Genomic DNA, 25,103 nt, shown 5'->3' on the forward strand with positions numbered 1-25,103 from the left:
ACAACCCATGAAACCCATCCACAACAAAGGGATCTCAATCCAGCTTATCTAGAAATTTACTTAGTTACCCCAATTTTACTTTTTTTTATTTTTTTATTTTTTATTATTTTTATTTTTCTGCACCACCCATTTTTTTTATCAATTATTAAATATGGCTCAGATCGGATATTTTATCCGTTATTACATTATCCGTTTCTGACCCACCTATATCTGATTCGACTGGTCCGTTTGCCAACCCTACTCCTCTTCATCTAATTGGTTGATCAAGAAATATAGAAAATCAAGAAGGATGAAATAATTAAATTACAAAATACAAAAAAAAAGTAAAAAAAAAAAATTTGAGGGGGATTGCGCGGAGGGGTAGGGTGTAGGGTAGTGTAGAAAAACAAAAAAATAAACAGAAAATTGAAAATACAAAAAAAAAGTAAAAATTTTTTTAGGGCAGGAGGGTTTTGCGGGGGTGGGTGGTGAAGAAAAAAATAGAAAATTGTAAAAAAACAAAAAATTGATAATACAAAAAAATACTTTGTTTATGCAAATAAGCATGATTCTAAAACATGGGTCAAGTTGCTGACTTATTTATTGACTTAATCCATATTGACCAGCCTAAATTGAGCCCAACACGCCCATTTGTCCCCCCCCCCCCCCGCGTGAATATAACTTTAACCTGCTGAGTCCATGTCTGTATAAGACTCATCTTGGATCATGGATATATATTACGGAGTAAAAGAATCACGACATTGATTATTCATTCCAAATCATTTTTTAAATCCATTAAGATTATAGACCAATTAATGTAGGTATCATGGTAAATTATACACTTTATTTGTTACGTATTTCTTAAGAGACGTGTGAAGTCAATAGTGAACAAGTAAAAATAAAAGAAAAAAATTAGCATAACCGGAACCATTTTTCAACAGATGATATATTCACTTTGCAATGCACAGTTTATAATTATTTGGCATAATGACTCAGGACTCATGTAGTCATATAATGCTTAGACTATTACATTAGACAGGAAATCAGGAAAAATTAGCCAAATATTCTAAGCCTAATATTGTGTAATGTTATTTATTCAAATGATCGCTTTCAAATAGAATAAATACATCTTAACATAGTATATCATTTAAGGATTATTATATATAATTTATCGCAATATACAAGATCGCAGCGTGCTATTAGCTTCCAGTAATATAATATAATTAAAAAACTTGTCAGCGCTTCGCGCAGTTATAATAAATATCATACAATATAAAATAAATATGTGATTATTAGTTGAGTTATATGTTAAATACATGAATGTATTATATGCATTTGATTTGTTCTTTTCACTAAATAGTAAAACATTTAATAAAAATGAAGTGAAAAGTAAAGAAACTAAAAATAAAAAAGAAAATCTCTCTATTTTTTGTATTGATCTTCTTTTTCTTTCCTTTTCAATTCCCTAATCTCTCTACTATTTTTTTCTCTTTTCCTCTCTATTCCTATCTTATACTCCCACTACAAATTATTTTTCTTTTCTTTCCTTCTATTTCTTTTCCCTACAGTTGCTTTTTCAATTTGCCTCATTAAATTTAACATTTTGGTAATATATTATTCAAAAACCTTTAAAAAGGGGGAAAATCTAAATTTTTTTTTACCACAGCCAATTTAATTCTTGGGAGTTACTATATATACAAAACCTTAAATAAAAGAATAAAAAATAATTAAAATTGTTACACTTCTAATTAGGCAAGAGAAAATGCGAAAAAAGTGATGAAAAATAATTGGTCATTTTAGTTCTGGAGAAGTGCCGTGTTATATCTCTATAAGTTAGATACAAATCGTATTCTTCACGCAATGACCTATAATCTATTAGTAAAATCCAGCAAAATATAAGAACTTCTATACCATATATTTTCTATTCTCCAAAATAAAACAAAAAACAAATAAGAAAAATGTTTGTAACACCCTATGATCCATATACAACACACACAAAAATAAAACAACAAAAGTGACTTGAAAATAGAAGTTGCATACAAACCACAAAAGTAATGAAAATTCATAGAAAAGCTTGCCAAAATTAATCATGTATCATTAAAATAAAAGCTTGCCAAATTTCTTCACCAGCTCTTGGAACTTGATAGAAAGATATTTTTAGTATCATCATCATCTTGACCTTGGTTTACTCCATATACATAAACATTGTCTGACATGTATAAGTGTAGATGCGCAAGCATTTGCTAAAATATTTGGTTTTACTCTAATTTTAACATGTAATACGGAATACTGTTAAAACGAAAAAGAACTTGAAAACTCACCAGTTATATAGTTCAAATAAAACCAAAGACCACAATATATAGTTGGATTGGAAATTGGGTGGTCAAACAAAGAATTGAAAAGATCAAAATATAGATAACAGATTAAATACAATTTAATACTAATAATTGTATAATTACTTCTAATAACGATTGGAAAAATGAAATGAAGAGCTTTCATTGGATTTGTGAAGAAAAATAAGAAGAGTGGGCAGAAACCGTTTCTCATTAGAATGCTAATACTCACTCATCAGCTTTATTTTACACATTTTCTTCTTTAAGTCATTAAAGCTGCTTATTTTGTCCAATTAAATTGAATCCCTTCCTCTCCCTTATTTAATATTCATAATTAATATATATAATGAAAGATGTAATTCAATTCCAAAATTTCCTCCTCTTCCGTTATTTAAACTCATAATAGTAATTATGTAGGAAAAGCATTTTAATAATAAAAATTATACTAAAATTAGGATGAAAGTCCAAAAAAACAAGAAAAAAGATAAATAAGAATGTTGGCTTTAGAGGACCGCCACATCATCTTACCAATTCCCACCTTTATATTTATATATAGATAGATATAGATATAGATTGAGTTATATCATGTATATTACTTTTTCCCCTATATTAATACAACACATAATTCCTCTAAAAAGTTATACCAAATATATATATAGCAAATAATTGAATACGTAGTATTAGTTTCATAATGATTAAGTGAATGAATGAGTGTACAGTTAAAGAAGAGAGAGAAATGTAATGAAAAACATGAGAATATAACTAAATCCCTTATTTAAAATAGGAGAGAGAGTGTGAATAGACAAATATCCCATAATTTGTGCTTTGGTTGCTCATTAATTATGTGCATAATCTCTATCTGCCATTAGTGTAAAAAAAACTGTCATTAATGGAATAAACAAAGAGTAGTTGCAAAGAGAATCTTACAGAAATGTTTCAAATAAGTTCCTAACTTACTAACCTCTAGCTATTAATCATACACTTATTAAAACTAGCCAAATACATATAAAAATTTAAAAACCAAATAAATAAATTCTTTCTCTCCAAGAATCACACACAAAAATCTTCTTTCATATTTTTAAGCGTGATCAACAATATTAGATGCAAGACGGAAAGGAAATTTCATGAAATACAATATATATATATATATATATATATATATATTTACTTCACATTTAGAATTGCACAAAAAAGACTATTTATCTCAGAGAGTAGGGGTGTGCATTCGAATCGGTTTATCGATAAATCGAATCGATTATTTGTTATCGATTATCGATTTCGATTTTTCGGTTTATCGATTTCGATTTCGATTTCAAAATTTTCCTTATCGATTTATCAATTTCGATTTCGATTTTGTCCTCTTCGATTATCGGTTTATCGACAGTAAATTGTTTTTAATTTTTTATTTTTTTATTTTTTTACCCTTATTCTATAATACCCTTTCCTTTACCCTAAGTCTCTAACCCTATTATTTCCTCTACCACATTTAAGGAATGATCATATTTAAAACTCAAGGGAATGAAGTTCAAATTAATGGAAAACAGAATTAGCCGTGATGATGTATTTTGATTTTTTGTTTGTTTATACCGTTGGAGTGTTGGTGACATACATTTGATCCCTTACTTTAGTTTCGTTGCATGTGCTTGTTGACACAATTTTTATGTGATAAACAGTGCTCTTCTTATTTTAGCTTCCTTTTGTCCATATTAGTTAGGTGTGTTTGTAGCGATATACTTTCCGTGGAATCCCGTAAATTTTCTTATTGGTGTAATCGATAACCGAATCGATAAGCCCCAAAAATCGATAAATCGAAATCGAAAAAATCGAAACCTTACAAACGATAACGATAAGCATATGTACAAATCGATAATCGATAAGTAATTATCGATAAGGGTCAAAATCGAATCGATAAATCGAATGCACACCCCTATCAGAGAGGTTTGAAGAAAATTTTGGGAAAACGTCAACGACTCCTAGCTTATTTGTCAAAAAAAAATAGAGTACGTTATAAAGAATTAATTAATCAGTTGGACATTCGAGAGACAAAAACTCGTTAATTTGATTTATTTGAAGAGTCATTTCATTTTCACTTATATGTTTCGATTAAATTTTGATGAACTTCTTTTCACTTTCAGCAATTCATGGAAGAATGAATCGGTAAAAAACTTATGACTGCACCAACTACAAGAAAAGACCTCATGATAGTCAATATGGGGCCTCAGCACCCATCAATGCACGGTGTTCTTCGACTCATCGTTACTCTAGATGGTGAAGATGTTGTCGACTGCGAACCAATATTGGGTTATTTACATAGAGGGATGGAGAAAATTGCGGAAAACCGAACAATTATACAATATTTGCCTTATGTAACACGTTGGGATTATTTAGCTACTATGTTCACAGAAGCAATAACCATAAATGGACCCGAACAATTAGGCAATATTCAAGTACCTAAAAGGGCTAGCTATATCAGAGTCATTATGTTGGAGTTGAGTCGGATAGCTTCTCATTTGTTATGGCTAGGCCCTTTTATGGCGGATATTGGTGCGCAGAAATTGAGATTCAAGCTCATTAAGATATATCCAATATATTCTAATAACACTCAGTCAAAAGAAAATAAAATACTGACCTTTTTGGCTATAAATAGCTAATTGACTAATATTGATAATATTAGTAATATTTTATAAATTGGTCAATTTTTGTAATAAGCAACTTATAAATGGACATAGCTGATAGTTTCCCTATTATTTTCTTAAATATTTTTTAAAGAGTGATCGACTGGTATTTTCCTTTTTTGGGGGACCCAAATAGGATACAAGAGTATCTTTATGGGAAAATTACGTGACACGTCAAATATTTATACTGTATTTACCATTTGCAGCTATACTTTCAGCAAATTTACTATTCATAGCTATATTAAAATTTTATAACAAATCTATGAAATAAAAGATTAATTGTATTGAATTGAAGCAAGAAAGCAACAAGCTCTCGTAGCTTAGTTGGTTAGACCGCCTGATTAGTTAGCAGAGGTCTTGAGTTCGACTCTCAATAAAAATATTTTTATTTTGTATTTATATGTTTCACTTTAATTATATTCGTTGCACGAATAAATACAGTCGATACATGTTGTATCCTTTGTATATGCTCACGTACAAGTTGTATCTTTTACATATACCCTTGTATTCCGCCTTGGTTACAATTGATACATATTGTATTCGTTGCACAAATGAATACAATTGCGTGAACGAATACAGTTAATACACTTTGTATTCTTTATGCGGACGAATATAGTTGACATAGGCTGTATTCGTTACACACTTGAATACAAGTGATACGAGTTAGTAACAATTGAAGAATAACTACAAATAGTAATTAACCAAATTATAGTTCTGTTCCAATAAAACATTTCTCAAAATGGAAACAGGAAAAGGTCAAGTATATATATCTCTCTACTATCGAAAATTATTTAAACATATCATTCGTTATACTGTTTGGTCATTTCAAACCATACCGTAATACTATGAAATGAATTTGCCCTTACTTTTAACGGAGGGCCACGTATCAGCTACTCTCTCCGTTTCATATTAAATTAGGTACTTTCCTTTTTAGTCTGTTCCAAAACAAATGACACATTTTTAAATTTGGAAATAATTCAACTTTAAACTCTTTCATTTTACCAATTTACTCTTAATGATAAGCTTTTATAGTCACACAAATGTCATGACGCCACAAACCTTTTACCCCTTAAACTTTTAATACCACAAGTTTCAAAAGTTTCTTCTTTTTCCTTAAATTTCATGCCGAGTCAAACTAACTCATCTAATATGAAACGGAAGGAGTACTTGTTAAAAGACCCATGCCCCATTAAAATATTCGATCCCTTAAAAGGTTTTTACCCGTAAACCCGACCCGAAATCCTTCGATTAATTTCATCCTTTTCAACACCAAAGTCATTAGAAGTTTCCTCAAGTTCAGCCGCCGCCGAACTCTGAAAGCGGAGATTAGTCTTGAGCTCTCTCACGAACCAAACGTTGGAAAGCTCAGTCGATTTCTGGTACTTGCAAATTTTACGGAGCGTCACTGTACCTAGCCCTAATCTGTGAGGCTTCTTCACTCCTCCGGTAGCCGGAGCTGACTTTCTAGTTACTTTTCTTGCTAATTGCTTCTCTGAGATTTCCTTCTGGTGGATTTTCGGGCAATTTGTTTTGTACGAGCCATTTGGGAATTAAAAGTTTAAGGGATTTGGCTGAGAGAGTCATTGGATTTGTGACGGATTTTGAGTTTGGAATGTGATGCCGCCTTAGTATCCTCCTTCGGAGAGATATTTAAGCATAATCACCAAGAATTTCAATGTTTGGCTTTAAAATCTTGAATTCCTAGTTAGAATTAGCAATGACATACATCATATTGGGCAATTTTTTCCACCGCCGCCACTACCACCAGCATGGCTGCATTCTAAGAACTTGGGAAGTCCAAAAACTTCAGCTTTAGTAATTTCTTTAAGAACTGTATATCAGATTTTTTTTCCCACAATTTTCGCCGGTGAAGGTACAGTAAAAAGCAAAGTGAAGAAGATGAAAGAACCCATTGTTTGTGAAACAGTAATTATCTTGAATGATTTACATTGACAATTACAAGTGGTATTTATAACATGTAAAATAATATAAAGACTAAATTATCCTTCTAGCTATACAAAATATATCTATCATTCCCCCTCAAGCGATGCTAGGTCTTGACAAAATACTGAGCTTGTCACGCAAGAATGAAAATCGAGGATAGGGAAGAGATTTCGTCAGTAAATCTGTAAGTTGGTCCGAACTTGGCACATAGCGAACTTGTATTGCACCGGATGCGACCTTTTCTCGAACAAAATGAATGTCAATTTCAATATGTTTGGTGCGAGCGTGATGGACAGGATTATGAGCTAAGTATATACTACTAACATTATCACAGTAGATTGTTGAAGGAGACAATAGTGGAATATGGAGATCATTAAGAAGAGAGAGCAACCAACAAATTTCAGTAGCATGGGCGACAGAACGATATTCTGCCTCAGCGCTCGAGCGTGATACAACACTTTGCTTCTTGGAAGACCAAGAAATAAGATTATTGCCAAGAAAGATACAATATGCCGAGGTAGATCTGCGTGTGGTGGGGCAACCTGCCCAATCTGCATCAATATAACAAGTTAACGAACCAACTGGACCACCTGGAATGAACAAACCATGATTTATAGAACCACACAAGTAACATAAAATACGTTTTACTGCAGTAAAATGAATGTCCAAGGGAGAATGCATGAACTGAGCTACTTGACTAACAACGTAGGCAATATCTGGACGAGTAAAAGTTAAGTATTAAAGTCCACCGACAAGACTACGATGTAATGACGGATCAGAAAAATGAGGAGAGGTATTAGAAGCAAGTAGAGATTTAGGAGAAAGGGGAGTATTAACTGGTTTACAAGATAGGAGATTTGCACATTCAAGAAGATCATGAATGTTCTTGGATTGGCTAAGAAAATAACCACCCTTACATGTTGAAACAGAAATTCCAAGAAAAAAATTGACTAAACCTAGATCCCTCATAGAGAATTCAGCCATAAGGGTTTTAATTATAGACTTAAGTAAAGAGCTAGAAGATGAAGTTATAAGGATGTCATCCACATATAAAAGAAGAATGACTATGTCTGAAGCAGATTTGTAAATGAAGAGAGAATTATCGGAAAAACTATTTTTAAAATCATGTTTGAGAAGAAATAAGGTGAACCGATGAAACCATGCTCTTGGAGCCTGTTTTAAGCCATAAAGGGCCTTGTTCAACCGGCAAACATGATGTGAAAATTGCGGATGAACAAAATCAGTAGGTTGTTTCATATATACCAGTTCATTTAGAGTGCCATGTAGGAAGGAATTCTTAACGTCTAATTGATAAATTGCCCACCCTTTAGACGCCGCTAGAGCAAAAACAATTCGGATGGTGACTGATTTCATCACAGGACTAAATGTTTGGTCATAATCTAGTCCATATTTTTGATTGTAACCTTGGGCAACCAGGCGAGCCTTATACCGGTCAAGGGAGCCATCAGATTTTTGTTTTACTTTGTAGACCCATCCACAACCGATGACGTTTGCATTAGTGGAAGGCAATACCAAGTCCCATGTGTTGTTGGCTATAAGGGAGTTGTATTCCTCTGCCATTGCTCTTTTCTAGTTTGAGTTCTTGTTAGCTTCAGTAAATGAGGTGGGTTCAGAAGGAAGAGAAGATAGGGATGGGAGTGTAGATGTGTGGGATATTAAAGAAGGACGAAGACTTTTTGGTTTTAACTTTCCAGTTTGAGCTCGGGTGACCTTGGGATGCAGTTTAGAACTTGATGAAGGTAATTGAAGAGATGTAGACTGTGTAGGTAAAGTACTAAAAAAAATAGGAGACCTTAGGGAGTGAGAAAGGGAATTAAGAGAAGTCACGTTTTGTGTGTGAGTTACTGAAGGATCTAGCCGTGGATTTGGAACCTGAAAAGTAGGAAATTGAGGAGAAGAAAGATTAAAAGAATTATTTTGACATCCATAATTTGTAAGAGGAGATATCTTTTGTTGTAATCTAGAAGAGAAGGCAAAGGAGAAGTCCTAGGTGAAGTAGTAGACGTAATTGGTTGAGAAATAGATAAGGGAGAAGTTGGAAAGTTCAAAAGAGATAGAGAAGTAGTAACTGGAGATGAAATACTATGAAATTGATCTAAATTTGAATTATGTCCAGCAGTAACAACATGATTATGTTGACGGAAAGGAGTCCAAAAATTATGTGAAGAAAGATTAGGAACTAGCCTAGAAGGTGTAAAAGCTCTAGAGGACTCTTTAGGAGGAGCCACACCTAAAAAGAAGATTGAGTCCGAGATGGAGAAGAACTAAAAGCTGGCAGCAGTGATGTTACGTTAGGATAAGTACTTGGAGTTGGAGCTAGAGTAGGAGAAATATTTGGAGTTATAGTAGGACAAATATTTGGAGATATAGCAGAAGGCGTTAGAATGGGCAAAGATAAGGATGATGGGGATTTAAAGGAAGAGAAACAGTTATCTGGAGATATATACTTGGAAATTAGGGAAGGATAAGGAAATGAGTCTTCTTGAAAAATAACATGACGAGATATATACACCTTATTTTCTAAAGGATCAAAGCACTTAAACCTTTATAATTAGAAGGATAACCAAGAAAAATACAATGTCTAGACCTAGGACTTAACTTATGTGGTGCATAATCGCGAAGATTAGGAAAACAAGAACAACCAAATACACGTAAATGGTTATACGTAGGTGGCCTACCAAAAAGAAGTTCATACGGAGTTTTAAAGTTAAGCTTAGAAGAAGGTAAAATATTTAAGAGATGGACTGCGGTATTCAGTGCTTCGACCCAAAATTGAGATGGAAGAGAAGATTGAAAAAGTAAAGATCGAACCATATTTAGAATAGTATGGTGCATTCGTTCCGCTTTGCCATTTTGTTGGTGAGTATGTGGACACGATATGCGAAGACAAACACAATTTGAATTTAAAAATTCACGAAAGGAAATAAGTTTAACATATTCTGCAGCTCCATCACATTGTAGTAATTTAATTTTAACAGAAAATTGAGTTAAAACATAAGAATAAAAGTTTTTGAATGTATGATATGCTTCTGATTTGCGTCGAAGTGGAAACACCCATGAAAATTTAGTAAAATCATCATGAAATAAAATATAGTAACGAAGACAATTGGGGAGGTCCAAATATCAGTATGAATCAATTCAAATGAAGAGGTAGAAGAAGATGTAGAATCCTTAAATGGTAATTTTATGTGCTTGCCAAGTTGACAAGCATTACAAAGAAAATCCAATCGCTTTTGCTAAAGAACATTGCAAATTATTGCTTCTAACTAAATTAGAAAGAACAGCTAAACTAGGATGGCCTAGACGACGATGCCACAGAGTTGGAGAAGCATATGAGACAACAAAAGCTTGATGAGCAGCAATTCCAGGAGTAGATGGAGAGAATGAATAAAGAGGACCCAAACTATTGCACCTGAGAAGAATTCTCTTCGTCTTGTAGTCCTTAATAGAAAATCCAAAGGCATCAAAGTCAATCGAACAATTATTATCAGAAGTGAATTTACGAACACTTAATAAATTACAAGAAAGAGTAGGAACAACTAAAATATTTTTGAGAGAAAAGGTAAAAGAATGCGTAGAGAAATTACCATTACCAGTATAAGAGATTGGGAGCTGATTACCATTACCCACCATAACACTATCATTACCATTATAAGGTTGAATGGAAGAGAGATTTGAAGTAGTAGGTGTCATGTGTGAAGAGGCTCCAGTGTCAACATACCATTGAGGACTACTTGGAGGAGTATAGGAATGCGCAGAGGATGAAGATTGAAGATCTGAAAAGAGTGCTTTGGAACCAAGAGATGGACAATTTCGTGCAGTATGCGTGGGTTGAAAACATAACTGACATTGAAAGGAAGAAGGAAATGGATAAGCAGGATAAACGGAAGAAATAGTAGAGTGTGGCGCTGGACCTAAAATGGAAGGAGCCCTTTGGCGTGGAGCAAACTGGGAGGAGCAGTGGAATAACTTCTTTGGTAGCCATTGTTGTTGCGTCCTCTGGCACGCCCACCATAGGCATATCTACCACCATTAGAAATTTCTTCCACGTCCATGTCCTTGAGAAGATGAATTTTGTTTAGCTACTAAAGCAGTGGAAGATTCTGATGCGGTAGAAGAAAAGCCATTCAATTGAGTTTCATAAAGGAACAGAAGAGATCTAGCCTCAAGAAAAGTAGGAAGTGGAATCCTAGTAGAGATTGAAGTGCTAACAGAGAGATATTCAGAAGGTAGGCCAGAAAGAATTTGGAGAACAAGATCAGAATCAGAAATAGGATTACCAATTGATGTCAAGGCATCCGCAATGGATTTGAGGCGATGCACATAATCAGCAATAGAAAGGGAACCTTTCTTAAGGTTATGAAATTGAACCTTAAGTTCAAGAGTTCGGGAACTAACATGATCATGGAAAAGACGTTCAATTTGTAGCCACGCCTCACGAGCAGTAAGACTTTGGTTAGGACGGATAATTGCCTGAAGTATTTCTTGAGAAATTGTGGCTTGTATCCATGATAAAACAATAGAGTCAAGTTAGACCCATTGTTGAAAAGCTGGATTAGTAACAGAAGTTCCATCGTCCATGGTAAGAGTTGACTCCGGACATGGATAACTTCCATCAATGAAGCCATAGACACCATGTCCTTTAAACACAGGAAGAAATAATTCTCTCCAAAGCATATAGTTTTTATAATCAAGAGTGGTAGGACTCAAATTTTTGATATTGGAAACAGAGACAACAGAATGCTTAACCGAAGGTGTAACTAGAAGATTAGCCATGGAAGAAGAGGAAGGAGAAGAGGTTTGAGAACTGGATGTAGGTGAAACCATGATGATGTTGAATGGCAGAAATCTCACATCGGTGAAGTACCAATTTTGGTTGGTACTTCACCCTATAAAAGGAGGCCTAATGTTTAGGATTTAAACACACCTCTCATTTGCCTTTTTATTTTCTTAAGGCATTTGTATCTTCTCTCTTTAGTATTATTTCACTTGTATTTTTGGAGTGGAATAAAATATTGGTTGTGTCCGAGGAGTAGGCAAAATTGGCTGAACCTCGTAAATTCTGGTGTTTCTTTTATTATTGCTTTATTGTCTTATTTATTATTTGGTGGCTGTCATAATTTTTGGTATAGTAGTTGTGACTTATTCACACTATATACATTTGGCTTCCGCAACAATTGGTATCAGAGCCAAGGTACTGTCTAAGTATGCTCTGTGGTTGCAGCATAGTCTGATCTTCCACATCAGAAAAGATTTATCTTGGTAACTGAGTCAAGGTTCTGTCTGAGTATGCTCTGTGGTTGCAGCTTAGTCTGATCTTCCACACCAGAAAGGAAATAATCTTGATTTGTGTCGTCAGCTATTAAATAATATTTGTGTCAAAGATGGGAGACAATAAACAAGAAGAATCTACATCAAGTGTCAACAATACGTCATCATTGGCATCTTCGCTTATGACAAGAATTGTGTCAAATGCGAAATTTGCGGTAGAAATTTTTGACGGATCAGGACATTTTGGGATGCAGCAAGGCGAGGTTCTAGATGTCCTTTTTCAACAAGGGCTAGATCTTGCCATTGAAGAAAAAAGACCAGATGTTATTGGAGAAGAAGATTGGAGAATTATCAACCGTGTTGCTTGCGGTACCATTCGATCCTACCTTGCTAGAGAGCAGAAATATCCATACACAAAGGAAACTTCTGCAAGTAAATTATGGAAAGCACTGGAGGATAAATTTTTGAAGAAAAACAGTCAAAATAAATTGTACATGAAGAAGAGACTGTTTCACTTCACCTATGTTCCTGGTACCACGATGAATGAACATATCACCAGTTTCAATAAGTTGGTCACAGATTTGCAAAATATGGATACAACTTATGATGATGGTGACTTGGCCTTGATGTTGTTGGCGTCACTTCCTGATGAGTACGAGCACCTTGAAACTACTCTACTCCATGGAAATGACGAAGTTTCTCTCAGAGAAGTTTGTTCGGCTTTGTACAGCTATGAACAAAGAAAGCGAGAAAAACAGAAGGGCGGAGAAGGAGAAGCACTATTTGTGAGGGGTCGTCCTCAAAATCAAACGAGGACAAAGAAGGGAAGATCCAAGTCAAGATCCAGACCCAGCAAAGATGAATGTGCCTTTTGTCGAGAAAAAGGGCACTGGAAGAAAGACTGTCCGAAGTTGAAGAATAAGGCCAAACATAACAATGGAAAGGCCATTATGGATTCAAATGTAGCTGATTGTGATGATTCAGACTTCTCATTAGTTACAACAGAGTCATCAACATCATCAGACATATGGTTGATGGACTCGGCTTGTAGCTATCATATGTGTCCCAACAGGGACTGGTTCGTGGAATTTCAAGAAGGAGAATATGGAGTCATCCACACAGCGGATAACAGCCCTCTTACCTCATATGGCATTGGTTCAATACGATTAAGGAACCATGATGGAATGATCAGAACATTGATAGATGTTCGATATGTACCGGATTTGAAGAAGAATCTCATCTCTGTGGGAGCCCTAGAATCAAAAGGGTTCAAAATCATTGCAGAAAATGGAGTGATGAGAGTATGCTCCGGTGCACTAGTGGTAATGAAGGCCAGTCGGAAGAACAATAACATGTACTGTTATCGCGGTAGTACAGTTATTGGGACAGCGATAGTAACATCCAGTGACGAAAAAGAGGCAGAAGCAACCAGGCTATGACACATGCGCTTGGGACATGCTGGAGGAAAATCCTTGAAAACTTTATCAGATCAAGGATTGTTAAAAGGAGTAAAGGCTTGCAACTTGGAGTTTTGCAAGCATTGTGTCAAAGGGAAACAGACAAGGGTTAAATTTGGTACAGCGATCTATAATACTAAAGGCATTTTGGATTATGTACACTCTGATGTTTGGGGTCCTTCCAAAACACCTTCATTGGGTGGGAAGTACTATTTTGTAACCTTTGTTGATGATTTTTCCCGAAGAGTGTGGGTGTATACAATGAAAAACAAAGATGAAGTGCTGGGAATTTTTCTCAAATGGAAGACAATGGTGGAGAATCAAACAGGCAGGAGGATCAAGTGTATTCGTATAGACAATGGAGGTGAATACAAAAATGATAATTTCAATAAGGTCTGTGAAAATGATGGCATCGTCCGACACTTCACTGTTAGACATACACCACAACAGAATGGAGTGGCAGAACGTATGAACCGGACCTTGCTGGAGAAGGTACGATGTATGTTGTCCAATGCTGGCTTGGGCAAAGAATTTTGGGCTGAGGCAATTACATATGCATGCCACCTCATTAATCGTCTACCATCTGCTGCTATTGATGGCAAAACACCATTTGAAAAATGGTATGGAAAGTCTGCTGTAGATTATGACTCTTTGCATGTGTTTGGCTCAACTGCATATTATCATGTGACAGAGTCAAAATTGGATCCAAGGGCAAAGAAGGCTATTTTTATGGGAATTACTTCTGGAGTCAAAGGATATCGCTTATGGTGTCCTATGACAAAGAAAGTAATATTCAGCAGGGATGTTACCTTTGATGAATCTGCTATGGTAAATAAGGTAACAGAAGATACCAAACAAAATGAAGGTGCTTCTAAGCAGGTGGAGTTTGAGGGAAAATTTATTTTTCCTACACAAGAAGCAGAGGAGGAAACAAATGAAGATTACCCTCTGGAAGGAGAGCCAGTAGAGGAGATTCCAACTCAGGAACCTCAACAACAACTTGAATCAATAGCAACCAGCAGGCCAAAAAGAACAATAACGAAACCTGTTCGTCTCATAGAGACGGTTGCTTGTGCAACCTCAATTGTAGCTGATGATGTTCCTACTACTTATAAAGACGTTGTCCAAAGTTCAGAAGAAGATAAGTGGAGGATTGCCATGAATGATGAAATACAGTCCCTTCATCAGAATCATACATGGAGATTGGCCAATCTCCCGAAGGGAAAGAAAGCAATTGGGTGCAAATGGGTATTTGCAAAGAAGGAAGGATTTCCTAACCAAGTAGATGTTCGCTACAAAGCAAGATTGGTGGCCAAAGGATATGCTCAAAAGGAGGGAATTGATTACAATGAAGTATTTTCTCCAGTTGTAAAACATTCCTCCATTAGAATTATGTTGGCTTTGGTAGCACAATTGGATTTGGAACTAGTTCAGATGGATGTAAACTTGGAGGAGGAAATCTACATGACTCAGGCAGAAGGATTCAAAGTTGTTGGAAAAGAAAATATGGTGTGCAAACTTGAAAAATCGTTGTACGGATTGAAACAATCTTCTAGACAATGGTACAAGCGATTTGACGAGTTTATGTTGCGGCAAGGGTACAAGAGAAGCAAATACGATCATTGTGTATATTTGCGCAAGCTTAAAGATGGTTCCTTTGTATATCTTCTCCTATATGTTGATATCTTCCAAGAATTTGGAAGAAATTGATAAGTTGAAAATTCAACTGAAGAAGGAGTTCGAGATGAAGGATTTGGGTGAGGCAAAGAAAATTCTTGGCATGGAGATAATAAGAGATAGACGTTCAAAGAAACTCTGTTTATCTCAGAAAGAATATTTGAAAAGAGTACTACAACGTTTTGGCATAGATGAAAAGACTAAGCCAGTTAGTACTCCACTTGCTCCCCATTTTAAGCTAAGTAATACTATGTCGCCAAAGGATGAAGCTGAACGAGAGTATATGTCAAAGGTTACCATACGCAAATGTTGTTGGTAGCTTGATGTATGCAATGGTCTGTACGAGACCTGACATTTCACAAGCTGTTGGAGTTATTAGCAGATATATGCATAATCCAGGAAAGGAGCATTGACAAGCTATAAAGTGGATTCTACGGTATATTCATTATACTGTAGATGTTGGGTTACTTTTTGAGCAGGAAGGCAATCAGTCTGTAGTTGGATATTGTGACTCAGATTTTGCGGGTGATCTGGACAAACGAAGATCAACTACTGGTTATGTGTTTACTTTTGCAAAGGCACCAGTTAGTTGGAAGTCTACTTTGCAGTCAACAGTTGCTTTGTCTACAACAGAGGCAGAGTACATGGCTATTACAGAGGCTGTGAAAGAGGCAATTTGGCTTCAAGGATTGCTAAAGGAGCTTGGTGTTGAACAAAAAGGTATCACAATTTTTTGTGATAGTCAAAGTGCTATTCAATTAGCGAAGAACCAAGTTTATCATGCAAGGACGAAGCACATTGATGTTCGGTATCATTTCGTACGAGAAATCATAGAAGAAGGTGGAGTCACGGTGAAGAAAATTCATACTACAGAGAATCCTGCTGATATGCTGACAAAAGTGGTAACTGCGGTCAAGTTTCAACATTGTTTAGATTTGATCAATATTGTTGAACACTGAATATTGAAGATGAAGACTCAACTAAAATTTTGTTATTGAAAGAAAATTGAAGATGTGAAATTTTGCCAAGGTGGAGATTTGTTGAATGACAGAAATCCCACATCGGTGAAGTACCAATTTTGGTTGGTACTTCACCCTATAAAAGGAGGCCTAATGTTTAGGATTTATACACACCTCTCATTTGCTTTTTTATTTTCTTAAGGCATTTGTATCTTCTCTCTTTAGTATTATTTCACTTGTATTTTGGGAGTGGAATAAAATATTGGTTGTGTCCGAGGAGTAGGCAAAATTGGCTGAACCTCGTAAATTCTGGTGTTTCTTTTATTATTGCTTTATTATCTTATTTATTATTTGGTGGCTGTCATAATTTTTGGTATAGTAGTTGTGACTTATTCACACTATATACATTTGGCTTCCGCAACAGATGATACGGAGAAGAAGACTTGGAGAATATCCTGGATATCTGATACCATGAAACAGTAATTATCTTGAATGATTTACATTGACAATTACAAATGGTATTTATAACATGTAAAAATAATATAAAGACTAAATTATCCTTCTAGCTATACAAAATATATCTATCAGTTTGAACAAGAAAGGACGAAGGGCGGGTCGGGTAGGTGAGTTTGAAGTTTGAACTGGGTAGATTAATTGGGCATGGGTCTTTTAATAAGGAACTGACACGTGACTGTAAGAGCAAATTCATTTCATAGTATAATGGTAGTGTTGAAATGACCAAACAGGATATGTTTAAACAATTTTCGATTAAACAATTTTCGATAAAAAAGGATATATTTTACCCTTTTCCAAAATGGAAATACCATATTTGAACTTGACAACTGGAAGGGCTTTCCCCCAATTAACTTAATCCAAGCAAGGCAAGCTGGAATGAATCAAAAGTTAGCTACAATTTGCAGGTTGATGATAGTTGTAATAATTAAAAGAAACAGAAAATCGCGTTATTTGTTGATATATAGTGGTTGATGCGTAACTTTTATTTCTTTCTTTGGTTTCTTTTTTCTGCAATTATCGTCAGCTATAATTTAATAAGGTTCATTCCCTCGACAAAGAAATACCTAAAAAGAATTTTGTCCATCACGTAAAAGGAACTTGTAAGTTGTAACTGCCGTGCTTAACCAAGAGAAGAAATTATATATATGGTTTCTCACATTAATTTCTAATTTATGGTTTCTCACTTTAATTTCTAATTCAGAAATTAATTTCTTATTTAGAAATAGCTCGATAGAGTTGGTGTTGCTTCACCTCATTCATATCTGGAATTCGTCACTTTCTGCTCTTTTTAGTTCTTGGATCAATCGCCTAAACTAATTGAACTCTCTTGTCCTATATATATATATATTGGTCTATCAGCCAATTTGTGGTATTCGTATTGGGCCCTTGACTAATTTGGATTCTCGCTGCATAAGGTTATTAAAGGTGGAAACACTTCCTTTCAAGATATTTTTTCCCATTCTAATACTCAAACCTAAGACTTGTGGTTAAGAGTGAAAGATTTCTATCTATCACACCATAATCTTTGGTGGTAAATGAAAAAGTTAAAATCAAGTGATCCACGGGCGAATGAAGCCTTGCGTCTACGGATTCAATTGAGCCTATAACTTTCGACATGGAGTATGAATTTATATGTAAAAATCTATTAAAATTTTCAAATATTAAATTTTAACCCATAATTTTAACAGTACAATTGGTGCAATGCTAAAAATCTTAAAAGCCAAACCCTTTAAATTTAAATCCTAGATCCGCCTCTGAACTCAGCATCGGACTTCACGGATATCATCAACTAGGTAGACCAGTTGCTAATATAAATCTCAGCATCACCCATGCCTACATTATGGTTATTTGTCTATACCTTATCAACACAATATCTTGAGATCAAAATGGCAAATATGCTTGTTTCAAGCTGGGCTAAGAACGTTGACACAATGCCTGAAAATTATGTAATGCCACCTGATAAAAGACCCGGCGAACTTGTCTCAGTTGGTAGCAACATCCCAGTGATTGATCTAGCAAAATCATCCAATCATGCTGGTTTAGTCCAAGAAATACTAAAAGCCAGTCAGGAATTCGGTTTATTTCAGGTTTGTAAATCGATATATAGTAAATCATTCTTCTCTTATCCTAATGAAATGCTAATAAAAACGTCCTGATTTCAATTACTACCAAACATACAACAGGTTATAAACCACGGAATATCGAAGAAGCTGATGGATGATGTAATGGATTTATTTAAGGAGTTATTCGATATGTCTGCTGAGGAGAAGGAAAACTTTTGCTCTAAGGTTTCAAATACGAGCTGCAAATTATATGGAAGTGGGATGAATTACGCTGACGAAGAGGTCCATTATTGGAAAGATCTTCTCATACAGCCAGTGTTTCCCATAGAAGAACAGAGACAACCTTGGCTTGACAAGCCAGCTAGATACAGGTGTGTAACATGCCATGTCTATATTTGCTTTCACTTAATATGACAGAATTAGAATGCATTATTAGTTATAGCTAATCCAATCTACAAGCAAGGTTTGGTTATTTTAGCCTATGCACTTGGATAGACATGACTCAGGTTTCAAGAATTACAAACCAATTAGGTAATTCATTTCATATGCCAGTGTTTGACTAGACACAAAATTTAAAAATATCTAAAAGTACTCTTGAATCTTGTGATCTACAACATGCCGGTCGATTGAGCAAAAAGCATGTTGCTAACGATAAGATGAGAATGTTAAAAATTTATAAACGTGTCAAATCATTTTGGAGTGGACCAAAATGTACTACAGAGCATAATATAAAATGAGAGTAGTGAATTTCTATGTACAGGGAGCTAGTTGAAACATATTCATCAGAAATGAGGACTTTGAGCAAGAGGATCATGGAACTGATAGGTGAAGGACTGGGACTAGAAGAAGGGCATTTTGGGAAGGAGTTGAGTGAAAGGCAGGCGCTGGTTGTGAACCATTATCCCCCTTGTCCAGACCCAAGTTCAGCCATGGGTTCACCTCCTCACTGTGACCCTAACCTCATAACTTTCCTTCAGCAGAAAGTTTATGGACTTCAGGTCTTTAAAGATGGCCAGTGGGTTGGGGTTCATCCTCTTCCCTATGCATTTGTTGTCATCATTGGTTACCAGCTGCAGGTATATTAACTATAAAGTGTACCATTACACTCAACTATTCTTTTGTGACAATGACTACAAATTGACGTGAAGTATATGTCATAAATTTTTTCCACTATGTATGCAATTCGAGTCGATCATGATGTGCGCCCCTGCCTAAAGGCTATGTCCATCATTCTGTCAAAGGAATTATGTTAATTACAGTATTTCAAGTTAGAAGTACTTGTAAGGTAATTACGAGTAAATTTCTATTCCAATCTTTAATTAGTAACCTAGTAATATAAAAAATGCAAGTTACCTGCTATCGTAGGTTAAGCTACACTGATAGTATAAGATATTTATTACATTATTAGTATATAACTTAGTTCCTTGTAATCTACTCATGCCTCGTCCTGTTTGATGTTTACGAATTTAAATGCAGATTATCAGCAACAATAAGCTAGTAGCTGGCGAACACCGTGCAATTACGAATTCAGAAAGTGGTCGGACTTCAATAGGGACCTTTGTTGCTCCTGCTGGAGATTGCATAGTGGAGCCAACAAAGGCTCTTGTCAATGGTGGCAATTCTGCACTTTTTCGGGCTTTCAAATATCAGGAGTTTCTTGATGACTTTGTGGCCAAAAAGGATTCTCAGAAGACACTAGAGGCGTTCAAGATTAATTGCTAAATAAATGGACATGCTTCTCTAATGAAGTATTCTATTTCAGGCTTTTAGAAATGTCCCCATATGCAATATGATGCTTAATAAATATTGGAAGTACATACTTCTTCCTTCGATCCAGTTTATGAAACTATATCCGTTTCTAAGAAAATTATATATTTAACTTTCTCTTTCCCTTTTAATTTAAATAATGAGAAATTTTTATAGCCATAAAAATATTATGTCCCACAAATTTCAAAAGATTTTATTTCTTTCTTAAACTACGTGCTACTTCAAACTTTATCACATAAATAGGAATGGAGAGAATAGTATCTTCCGAAGAAAACAAAAAGGATAATATTTTCTCTTGAAACTTTTGAATGGAATTAAATCGAGTTTTAGCCATTGCTTAGTTAAGCCTTTTCTTTTTACTGGTACGTGATCATAGATTATTTCGGTTCCAACTTCAACTCTTACAGTTTCAATTAGAATTTGTTAAAAGATTTGTGTTAAAGTATGGTCACTGATGTGAACACATTTCAAACACAGTCCATAAGTCAAACAAATGCTCATAAGTGTATTCTTTTTTTAACAAAGCTCATAATTAAGGGCATTCAATTGCTACATATATAGATAGCAGGAGTTTTGTTTCCATCTTCCAATCACTCGATAAAATTACACCAAATTTAGCATAGAGATGACAAAAGTCTTGTTAAACCTATACTTTCATTAACATTTTACTATAACCAAACAAAATCTCTTTTGAAATACTCGAACCTGCGACCTCAAATTAAAGCTTAAATGAGAATTGGATACCATCAAGCAAGAAGTCCAGATACAATCAATACATTCTATTAACATAATTATTTAATTATTGTGAATAGTATTGTGTCAATTGATATCTAAAGCTCAATGCAACATCTGATTTCCTCATTCTATGAATACAGACTATATATGCTTACATTATCAGTAATTTAATCGTATCATCTCATGCTTTTCAATTAACTACGATTGCACATGAATTAAAATTAACAAGCCACTTGTACGAACCAAATCTAACCTACTACCTTGAAGAATCATTTAGGTGGACCTATCTATCCTTATACTTCTGTTTTCTCCACTAAATATACCAAAAATTAATTAATCCCTAAAAGGCCTCTAACTCAGTATATATATGACAACCTCAAGACCGTCATTCCTATGGACATCACTTTTGGGGACCATCATGGTATCTAGCTAGCAACCTATTAATTAGCATATGTAGATTCTAATTATTAATCGAATATTTACTAGCTAGACATATTTAAATATGGTATAGTAATAGGAAGGGCTGCCTCTTGATTGGAGCATGGCGTACCAATTACAATCAATCTAAATTCCCTAAAGTTTGACTTTAGATAGCCATCTGAAAAAGAAACATAATAGTAATAGTATTAAAGAACAAATAACAAAGGAAGCCAGGCCTAAAGCCATCACGTACTAAGATTCACCCTGAAAACTTTTTTTAATTGCAATAATCTTGAATGTTTTTTTAGACGTCCCCTCACTATAAATAACACCATATTAACTATTAACGGTACTTATTATCTATTTACATCACCTGCATGCGACTGAAACATGGATCAAGTTAACGCTAATGACAATAAGGAATCAAGAGAAGAAGTAAGATACAGAGGAGTAAGAAAGAGGCCATGGGGGAAATACGCAGCGGAGATAAGGGATACCAATAAGAATGGGGTGAGAGTTTGGCTTGGAACTTATGCTACTGCAGAAGAAGCTGCAAGAGTTTATGATAAAGCTGCATTTGAAATGAGAGGTCGTTTTGCAGTTCTTAACTTCCCCCATGAGTATCCATCTTTCTCCTCCTTATCATGTCCATTGTCATCATCTTCCTCGTGTTCGTCAAGCTATTCTTCTGTTCAGAATGGGAATGAAGTCAAAGAAGTGATTGAATTTGAGTACTTGGATGATAACTTGTTGGAGGAGCTTCTTAGTTTGGAATCTGACAAAACCCAGTTTAAGTAGTCATGAACGATTATATGTCTAGTTATTTACGTTTGGATATGCAGTTTAATTTACTCATGCAGTTGTAATTTTCTGATCAGCTGTTAAATTAATGGCAACTCTATGTTTTGCCTTCTTTGTTTTTGAAAAAAAACTAAGTTAGGTAATCTTGACTTTCCGCGGTACTATCTGTTGGTTTTGACTTTGAATATTTGTATTGAAACCAAGAAAATGTCAAAAAAGGTCTATTGACTCAAGGAAATTCAACTCCCTTTAATGATCTTGACGTACGTCATTTAACTTTGGGAAAATTGCGACTTTATTATAGGTTCTATCGTTAGTAGAGATTTTTCCTTTTAGATTTCAGTTTTTATATGATGACTGCATAAAAAGGATTACTTAACAAATAATTTCACGTAATTGTTCATACAACAAAATAAGGTGCATTAGCTACTACAGTTGATTAAAATATGATGATTGTGTAAAAAAATTTAACACTATTAGCTTATATATCAGAATTATCATCCAATATGCATATACTTAACAGCTGTTGTAGGTTAACGATCTAATTAAGCAAAAGAATGACAAAGTGATTATACTTGAACATACTGATTCTTGTGATGATGGATTAAGGATTTTCAAAATTTCAACATAATCTCTTGACCAGAAATTCAACATTCCTCTAGGATTTTCAAGACAAGACATTTGAAACAATCAAAACCAAGAAATGCTCGGTGGATAAGTACACTAGGGCTGGAATGCTCTTTTACTATGTATGTGAATTACTTGGTCGATTACTTGATTGCAGTAGTCTCATAGCCATCTCTTTAGCATCCCGCCATTCAGAAAGCGCAACCTCCCTTGTAGGGTGGTTAAAGAGTAGGCCGCGGATTTCTGACCTCCAAGCCAGAACTATATGGTTGATGTATTTAATTAATACTAGTATCTATAAACGTGCGTTGCATGTTAATAATAGCACATGATGATTTACATATTTATTTATACGAAGGAACAATAAATTCTAATTAATGAGAGAAATTTTACATATAATAATACAACAACCATTTAAATGCCGAAAAATATTGTACATTAGCATAATACGCGAATTCAAAATGAAAGGACATCATCAGAACTTACACAAATGATTAATTTTAGTCATGTTAAGTAGATAATTATCTATTGTAGTTTAAAGATGTCTAATGTGATGGTATCTTACCGAACACTTTTTTTATAGATGATATTTTTGTTGTATATGTTTCCTTCTAATGCTTTGGTTGCTCCACCGTAACCGGAACTCTTGTTGTCACGACCCAAGTTCTCCCTCCGTGAACTGTCGTGACGGACCTAGTCTCTACGACTAGGTAAGCCTAATACTGCGGAAAAGAAATAGACACAAAAATATAACAGCTAACGAATATAGTAAATAAGTAGAAACGATGCCGCTTGGCATATACAATATTCACTTTTCCCAAAACCCAGAATGTCGCAATGTCACAAGCTTCTAAGAGTTTCTAACTGCTCTATAGATTATGTCTGAAGAAAACAGGGAGAAAATCAACATAAGGGTATCGAAGGGGACTCCAAGATCTGCGGATGCGGCAGATGTACCATAAAGTTTCCTGAAACAGCAACCATACAACTAGACTCGAGGCGATAGCTAGTATCTGGATCTGCACACGGAAAATATGTGCATGAAAGTGTATGAGTGCACCACAACGGTATCCAATAAGTGTCAAGCCTAAACTCGATCGAGTAGTGATGAGATCAGGTCAGGGCCCTACTAGTTTAAATATAATAAAATTTAAAAGAAAGAAATATCGTGGTAAAGAAATAAACACTGAAATTTTAATCAGGAAATAAGCATAGAAGAACAACAGCTCAAAACGCAGCAATAGCAACAGGGGATCTCCCGGGATACCGTCCCGTAGTCCCAAACATAAATGCTCAGGGGGATCTACCGGAATACCGTTCCGTAGTCCCAAAGTAAATATGCAATGTTGGGGGATCTTCCGAAATACCGTTTCGTAGTCCCAAAGTAAATATGCAGCTCAACCAAACAGAGATAACAGTTACATCAAGAAAGTCACAATTTAGATTAAGTCCGTATCAAGGAAGAACATGTAATTTCACTAAAACATGCTACATAGAGTTCAAATAGGCAGTTAAGACAGTTAAAACACGTAGGCATGCTTTCCTTAACTAAACATGATAGTTACATATACTAGTGTTGCTCAATTAAAGGAAAAAAAAAACAAATATTTGCTTAATGAAAATGGGGGGTTTTAATAATATCCCGTGTACGCACTCGTCACCTCACGTACACGGTGCTCACATATCAAACAATACCAAATTTTAAGGGGAGTTCCCCAAGCCAAGGTTAGGCAATCCACTTACCTCGAACCAAGCTCAAATCAATCTGAAATAATGCTCTTTCCACGAATATCCGGCTCCGGATGGCCCAAATCTAGCCAAATCAATTACATAACGTAAATATAGCTACAAACAACTAATTTAGCTAATAAAATAAAAGCTAAGGCAAGAAAATAGAAAACGCCCAAAAATCCTCCTTGGGCCCACGTCTCGGAATCAGGTAAAAGTCATAAATTATGAATATCCATTCTCTCACGAGTTCACTCGTACCAAAATCATCCAAATCCGATGCCAAAATTCCACTCAAAACTCAAAAATTCAATTAGGAAACTTTTCCCCATTTTTCCAACCTTCTCACTCAAATTCCTTGATTAAATGAAGAAAACAACAATAGATTAATGAAATGCGATCAAAATAGGATTAGGAATCGTTACCCAAAGATTTCCTTTGATAAAGTCTCGAAACATCGCCTTCCTCCGAGCTCAAAATCGAATTTTATGGAAAGAAACACCAAACCCTCGAATTCCCTCTTTTTCTGCGGACCCTTCCTCGCACCTGCGGCGCCGCACCTGCGGAAATTCCATTGCAAGAGTGAAATTCACTTAAGCGGGCTGGGACCGCATCTGCGAGCACTGGGCCA

The 25,103-nt window shown here is 35.1% G+C and overlaps 2 protein-coding genes across 2 annotated transcripts; both read left to right on the top strand.

Annotated features, from left to right (window-relative positions):
- Positions 1-18,153: 18,153 nt before the first annotated feature.
- On the top strand, positions 18,154-20,225 carry LOC104233665 (hyoscyamine 6-dioxygenase-like). The gene is made up of 4 exons (XM_009787094.2): positions 18,154-18,418; positions 18,515-18,765; positions 19,155-19,470; positions 19,871-20,225. The coding sequence occupies exons 1-4, from the start codon at positions 18,161-18,163 to the stop codon at positions 20,114-20,116; spliced, it is 1,071 nt and encodes a 356-aa protein (XP_009785396.2). The 5' UTR covers positions 18,154-18,160; the 3' UTR covers positions 20,117-20,225.
- A 1,481-nt stretch (positions 20,226-21,706) lies between these two features.
- LOC104233664 (ethylene-responsive transcription factor ERF098-like) lies at positions 21,707-22,114 on the top strand. Its single transcript, XM_009787092.2, has one exon. It carries the CDS (start codon positions 21,707-21,709, stop codon positions 22,112-22,114), a length of 408 nt encoding a protein of 135 aa, XP_009785394.1.
- The last annotated feature ends 2,989 nt before the right edge of the window (positions 22,115-25,103 follow it).

Source organism: Nicotiana sylvestris, chromosome 9, assembly GCF_000393655.2.
Source record: "Nicotiana sylvestris chromosome 9, ASM39365v2, whole genome shotgun sequence".
Taxonomy (NCBI): Eukaryota; Viridiplantae; Streptophyta; class Magnoliopsida; order Solanales; family Solanaceae; genus Nicotiana; species Nicotiana sylvestris.